The following is a 7,499-nucleotide window of genomic DNA, read 5'->3' on the forward strand; positions in this document are numbered from 1 at the left end:
CACACGCACACGCTCACACACACAGGCACACACACACACACACGCACGCACGCACGCACACACACACACACACACACACACACATAGAGACACACACGGACGCACACACACAATATAAATAAACAAATACATAAATAAATAACCAATATACAAAATAAAAAAAATAAAATAATATAACTGATATTCCAGGGGGCTCTAATTTATTATTACAAGCGAATACATTTTTGTATATATTTATAAAGATTCTCAGCTGAGTTGATTTGATTTGGTTCTTTTCATAAAATATTTTATTCATAAATTACATCTTTTGATGCCTAAACGTCATATGAATAATCGTATGTATCTTCATAAATATATTTGTTATAAATATTTGTGTCTACACCATAGACTGTATAAAAACAGGTCTGCGCGTAGCTATGCTGGAAATAAAAATGAGAGTGTGGCGCCACCCTGTGGTAAACAAGTAGAATTGCGCCACTCTTTTACTGGCTCGTCACTTCCTGGTTTCCAAGCGGAAATAGCGGAGTTTGTTTGGTTACTATGACGCTTCATCTTCTTCTCAAAGATGGCGAGAACGGGATAGACTCTCGCCGTGCAGAATCGTCTGCTCTGTATACTTTCAGGGTTTTTAGAGAGCTGCAGTGTGTGGCATTATGGCGGGGGTTGATGATGAGGAGAGCGCGCTTGTAAGTCATGAAAAATGATCGCATAGCACTCATAATAATAGTGCAGCTCTGCACGAACATGTTTTATGGAAATACATGTAGTTGTGAGATGTTTCATAAGCATATGCATAAATAGCAGGAAGAAAAACCTATAAATTGAATACCAGTTGAAGCAATATTCTCAAAGAAACAGACATTTTGATTGGAAAGAGAGCCTGACATATGGAATAATAGTTGGAAAGATCTTTTTTTGTTTTTAATGGAACAGTTTATTGAACCTTTGGGCAAAAAAGTATCATATTTGATACATCAAGCTTTTATGGCTCATATGGTGAGAATATGGAGCCCATACTGAATAAATAAACCTTCCTCAAAAGCCTGATGATCATATTTGATGCTCACATTTGAAAAAAAAAAACAATTCTGAAAGATTATGTATGTACAGTATAATCAAGTAAACCTAAGTTCAGTCCAGTAAGTGTTCGTCTTGAAACACTGCTAACAATATAAACCGTATTCTTGCGTAAACAGTAAAGATTTCACAGCAAGGCACATGAAGCACGAGCTGAAGGTGGACGTTTGCACAATTATGCTTTTACTTGCTAAAACAAAAAGTCTAAACTATCAATCAGACGACAGACACAACAGGTTTTCCAGCAAAGTTTTTGACAGGCTGATTTAGAAATGTATGTATCAAATAGGATTCAGTCCGTTTTACAAGGTAAAGAAACGCCTGTAATAATTTTTAGATAACTAATCAAGTTTCATTCGATAATATATGGTTTTCCAGTAAATTGGAATAATGAAAAAAATAACACTACTGAATTTACTGCCAATTTCAGGCCTTGATCTTATACTACTGCCAGGAAAGGTACTCCAGTCATGTTGTAGATGTTTCCAGTGACGCTCAAGGCAAATTCAGTCATGATCCGATCTTCTCATTCCTCCACGCTTACGGGCTGCTCATGCAAGGTGAGGAAAACCCACCGTTTTCTATCTTTGTCTTCATTTGGCGTCTTGAGAAATGGTCTAAAATAAATCCCTTGGCGTCTGTTTTTTCTATGTTATTTTATTGTTGCAGATCAAGTGTTGGACGCCATTCAGGAGCTGGAGCAACTGAAGGAGAGAAGAGACCTTTCCCTCTGTGTGCTCATGGCTCTGGTTTATGCCCAGAAGAAAAGACCAAACCCTGGTAGATCTTTTGCATGTCTTGCAATCAAAAATGAGAATTTGCTAGAAATGTATTCACCCCCAGGCCATCCAAGATGTAGATGAGTTTGGAGAAATGTAGCATTGCTTCACTTGCTCACCAATGGATGCTCTGCAGTGAATGGGTGCCGTCAGAATGAGAGTCCAAACAGCTGATAAAAACATCACAATAATCCACACCACTCCAGTCCATCAGTTAACATCTTGTGAAGCAAAAAGCCGAGTGTCTGTAGGAAACAAATCCATAATTAAGGCATTTTAACTTTAAACCGACGCTTCTGGGCAAAATACGAGTCCATAATAACGCTCATAAGTCCATCTCTTGTTGTCCTCTCGCATCAAAATCCACCAACATATTTGTTCAGAACTATTTTGGACTGTTTTCACTTGTAAACGGTGCTTGATCTGTGCAGATTTCTCTCCTGATTCAGACGAGACGACTTTTTCACTGGAGAAAGCAATATTATGGACAGAGGACTCTTATTTTGCCAAAAGCAATAGTTTGAAGTTAAACACATCTTATGATTTGTTTCTTATAAACATGCAGCTCTTTTCACGTCACAAGTCGTTAATTGATGGACTGGAGTGGTGTGGATTACTTGTGGATTATTGCGATGTCAGCATTAAATGTCTCTATAAAAATCCTTTGTGTTGCATGGAAACTGTATTAGCATACAGGTTTGGAATGATATGAGTGTGAATAAATAATGGCAAAACATATCTTGCCTGTAGACCGTGATGTGATCCAGGAGCTGGATGGAAGGGTGAAGGAGGAGAGGAAGACGGCGAGTCCCAAAGCTCTGTATTACGCTGGCTTGCTGCTGTGGCTTCTGGGCCGCAATGACAAAGCCAGAGAGTATGTGGACAGAATGATCAAGATCTCCAGTGGTTCTAAAGAGGTGAACTTTTCTAATGCATCTACCCTATAGATGTCTGCTGAGGTAGCTTTTCATGATGGGAAAAGGACTGATCAGCCTGCCTGTATCTTAAAGGGGTCATATGATGCGATTTCAAGTTTTCCTTTCTCTTTGGAGTGTTACAAGCTCTTGGTGCATAAAGAAGATCTGTAAAGTTGCACAGACTAAAGTCTCATATCCAAAGAGATATTCTTTATAAAAGTTAAGAGTCAACCACGCCTACCTAAAACGGCTCGTTCTAACACGTAGGGCTGTCGCGGTGAGGGAATTTCCCTTGCGGTCATTTTGAGTGGCTCAATAGCGCGGTATGCGGTTTTACCGCCATAAATATACATATATGTATACACACACACACACACACACACACATACAGTGTCAAAGAAGGGCTCTGTTAGAACATAGGCAGAAATTCACAATTGATTTTAGTTGAGTCTGAGGTTTTGCATGCTACAAAGCTGCTTAAAATGCAATACAACAAATGTTGAAAAGCATACAAATAGTATTTTTTAAATTATATTTAATTATTGCATCGATACTTTTATATGTATATAAATTACCATTTCTGTCATGACAACTCTCGGAGGGATTGGCATGGTAATGTACATGACAATGTTAATGTATTTGGTCTTGGTGGAATAGATCTGCTACGCTGCTGTGGCAGAGCAAGTACCGAGACTTGCTACTGCAAATACATCCACAACATGCTGCTGTAAGCATGTAAGAAATACTACTGCTACACATATGTACACATAAAATGTGTACACATAACACATATGAATAACCCCGTAGCAGATCTATACAGGTGGAGCTGGGGAAGGTAGAGGGTTTCTGAAGTGCGCTGCAAACTGCTACAGCAAACAAAAGCCAGGTATTTGAATATTAAGCAGTAAGCTCATTGGCTACCGATACAGGAGAGAACCAATCAGCTGCCATGTTACAATGCTTAACCGCGGCTTGTGTACAGCATCATCACTGTGTCTGTCACGCGACTCTGTTGCCCTTTCAGGCTTGAACTGGTGGTAAAACTTACAACATTATTAACTGTCTTGATATTTACTTTGAAAGCTGAAGCTCACGATTATGGTAAGGGGCGTTACATTTCCGACGCGTGCTTGTGGTGTTCGGCCAATCACTATGCACTGGGTCACCTGGCCAATCAGAGCAGACTGCGCTTGTCGAAGGAGGGGGCTTTGTTGAAAACGATGTGTTTGAGAGAGGCGGGGCATAGAGGACCTAAAATAATGTACAGTATTTGAAAAATAATGTGTTTTTTGAACATTAAAGCATGTCAACATATTCTGTTACACCAAATACACAAAGTAATGATCTTTAAAATAGCATCATATGATGATCAATAGCATAAGTCTGATAGCAGGGCAAATATTCTGCATTTTGCAAATTATGCAGTAAGATGCATTTTGGCTGAAATTTGGCCTGTTCATTCATGGTGGCCATAAAACACTAAACTATGAATGTTTCAGTCAATAAAAAAAATTATTTGAACATCGAGGTATAGTATGACTCCTTTAAATGTAGTGATTTTTAGGGCTGTTATAATTAAATAAAACCAAAACCATAAACCCTTTTTTTATTATTTAGTTAACTTAGTTTACTGTGCTAAAATAACTTAAATAAATAAAACTGAAATAAAAAAATAACAACGTAATTGCTAAAAACTTGATACAAATAAAATGAAAAAAGTAAATATATAATCTAATTCAAAATATTAATAAAAACTATTAAAAAAAAAATAACACTGATGATTACCAGATTTTGCTGTTTATTTAATATTGGGATTATTGTTTTGTAGGGAATTGTACTGAAAGGCTGGATTGAGCTGCGATCTAATAAGGATGCTTATGCAAAGAAGTCTGGGAAATACTTTGACGAGGCTCTGAAGGAGAAAAGCGACATTTTTGCATTGATGGGGAAGGTAACTTTATTTCTGATCACCCTTTAATAATTTAGCAAACAGAAATGTTTAAGATGTAAAAACTTATAAGATGTGTGCACATTTTTTATTTACATTTGTCAAAAGGCTTACTTTTTAAATGTGATGTAATTGTTTAAATGTAATGATCCTAAGATTTAAAAAGATTTGTTTTGTAATGCTCTGATTGTGTCTTTCTGTCAGGTACATTATTATGAATTTCGTCAGAATTATTCTGGTGCTTTAGAGACCATTAACCAGGTGATTGTGAGTTACCCGTCCTTTCTACCTGCCCTGGTCAAGAAGATGAAGCTGCTGTTGACTCTACAGGACTGGGAACAAACTATAGATGCAGCTCAGAGGTAAAACCTTTATTTAACGGTTTAAGTAATATTAATTGTTCTGGTTTTTAATACATAAATACACTCTAAAAGCTCTCAAACACAAGTGAGCTGCATTGATGTGCAAATGGAAATTAGTTCTGTCATGACAGCTCTCGGAGGGATTGGCATGTTAATGTACATGATAATGTTAAAGTATTTGGTCTTGATGGAATAGATCTGCTACGCTGCTGCTGCTGCGGCAGAGCAAGTACCGAGACTTGCTACTGCAAATACATCCACAACATGCTGCTGTAAGCATGTAAGAAATACTACTGCTACACATATGTACACATAAAATGTGTACACATAACACATATGAATAACCCCGTAGCAGATCTATACAGGTGGAGCTGGGGAAGGTAGAGGGTTTCTGAAGTGCGCTGCAAACTGCTACAGCAAACAAAAGCCAGGTATTTGAATATTAAGCAGTAAGCTCATTGGCTACCGATACAGGAGAGAACCAATCAGCTGCCATGTTACAATGATGCCACTAGGTCAGATTGAGCTAGACCTATCGGACTGCGCCATCTAGAGTTTCATGCCAGAACTCTGTATATGTGATTCCACGGATTTGTACAGAAAGACTGGATCATTGTTTCTCTTTCCCTGTTGGATGAGGGCTAGTGAGTGAAAGAATGAAAAGGGCTTTTTAGACTGATCACTAAGAGCTGTACGAACTCCCCGACGAGACCTCAAAGAGTCCAGCTCTCTCAGGTGGAGCAGGATTGTGGTTTTTCAAGCTTCTTTTTGTACAGTATTTTCTCTAAAAGAGTGACGTTTGTCAATCAGAGGGACCATAATTTCAATTAAACATTCATTATAGCCAAACTGTTTTCATCTAAATATACTGTACATAAGGAAGCATAATATTTAATCATTTTCATTTATATGCATGAATATAACAATAAATAGTAATGCACAACAATATTTACCTACATGTGTTTTTATAAATACATGACCATATAATGCAGGGACTGCATTTACATTTAGCAGATGCTTTTATCTAAAGTGAGTTAAAAATGTGATGATGCAAACAAACTGTTGAATTGAATTTCTTTTATGCAAAGACATAAATGCATGTCTCAGAACATCTGTTTTACACATCAACAGACTTTGGATTTAATTTCCTGATTCATTCATCTTCTCAACTTCAGGCTTCTTCAGCGAGATAAAAATAACCTGGAGGCTCTGAGGATGCTGGCACTGCACTCTCTCTGCAGGGAAGGAGATGTTGGAGAGGTGTGACATTCCAAACATATGTGTTTACTCCGATTAAATGCTAGAAATGTCATTTATTATGGGACGTGCATGCAATTGATGTGAGCGATTCAAATCAAACTATCTTTTAAAAGAAAATGTTTTGCAACATGGAAGTTCATCAGAAGACTGTCTAGGATCAGTGTTGTGATTGTTCACTAAAAATATGAAACTATTAAAAATCGTTTTGGGTAATTAAAAATCTAAAATAAAATCTAAATATCAGATAAAAATCTTAAACATTTAAAACAAACTGAATGAAATAAATAAGTATTCCTAAAACTAAAGATGAAATAAAAATCAAAGCTAAATTAATTTTTTTTAAATAATAATAAAAAATAACAAAAGTACATAAAAAATAACTAAAACAAACTGAAAATTTTAAAATAAAAGCTCATTTAAAATATCAAAAAGTACTATAATGTCTAGCATGGCTGGAGTATTTTTTTATATGTTTAAAATGCATGAATAGAAAGAGCATTAAATCAGTGTTTTTTGGGTTTGTTGTTTGTGTATTGTTGTGTTTGTGCAGGTATCATCAGGTGTCAGCTCATGGAGGGGCAAATAGAGGATGCAGAACAGCAGCTGGAGTTTCTAACAGAGATCCAGCAGTCCATTGGCAAATCAGGGGTGAGAAACCATTGAAAGGGGTCATATGATGCGATTTCAAGTTTTCCTTTCTCTTTGGAGTGTTACAAGCTGTTCGTGAATAAATAAGATCCCTAAAGTTGCAAAGACTAAAGTCTCAAACCCAAAGAGATATTCTTTATAAAAGTTAAAACTCGTCCACGCCCTTCTAAAATGCCCCGTTCTAACACGCCCCCACATGTCTACGTCACGATGTGGGAAGATTTGCATAACCCCGGCCAAATGTTCACGCATAGAAAGACGGAGTAATTTTGATTCTCGCTGTAGTATTGTTGCTGCCGCCGCCATGTCGTGAAGACGCTGTGTGTTTCATTGCGAAAACGAAAATACTTTGTTTGGTCTTCCAAAAGAGGAAACAATTAGAAATCAGTGGTTAAGTTGTATTTACAACACTGTTCCAGAACAGATCAAACCAAATATTTGTGTGTGTGCAACGCATTTAACGGAGGACTCTTTCCTGAACCTACAATGCCGGCTGTTCTGACTCACA

At 37.2% G+C, this 7,499-nt stretch overlaps 1 protein-coding gene across 1 annotated transcript in view; it reads left to right on the forward strand.

Moving 5' to 3' along the window:
* The first annotated feature begins 575 nt into the window (after window positions 1–575).
* Window positions 576–7,499, forward strand: part of LOC107600690 (tetratricopeptide repeat protein 21B-like) — a 24,910-nt gene continuing 17,986 nt past the window's right edge. Inside the window, exons 1-8 of the mRNA XM_016292645.1 lie at window positions 576–686; window positions 1,508–1,637; window positions 1,747–1,857; window positions 2,607–2,773; window positions 4,602–4,724; window positions 4,926–5,083; window positions 6,259–6,345; window positions 6,894–6,991. Coding sequence (XP_016148131.1) covers window positions 654–686; window positions 1,508–1,637; window positions 1,747–1,857; window positions 2,607–2,773; window positions 4,602–4,724; window positions 4,926–5,083; window positions 6,259–6,345; window positions 6,894–6,991 — 907 coding nt within the window. The 5' untranslated portion in view covers window positions 576–653. The remainder of the gene's footprint in view (window positions 687–1,507; window positions 1,638–1,746; window positions 1,858–2,606; window positions 2,774–4,601; window positions 4,725–4,925; window positions 5,084–6,258; window positions 6,346–6,893; window positions 6,992–7,499) is intronic.

This window comes from Sinocyclocheilus grahami, unplaced genomic scaffold (assembly GCF_001515645.1).
Source record: "Sinocyclocheilus grahami isolate Dianchi unplaced genomic scaffold, SAMN03320097.WGS_v1.1 scaffold289.1, whole genome shotgun sequence".
NCBI lineage: Eukaryota > Metazoa > Chordata > Actinopteri > Cypriniformes > Cyprinidae > Sinocyclocheilus > Sinocyclocheilus grahami.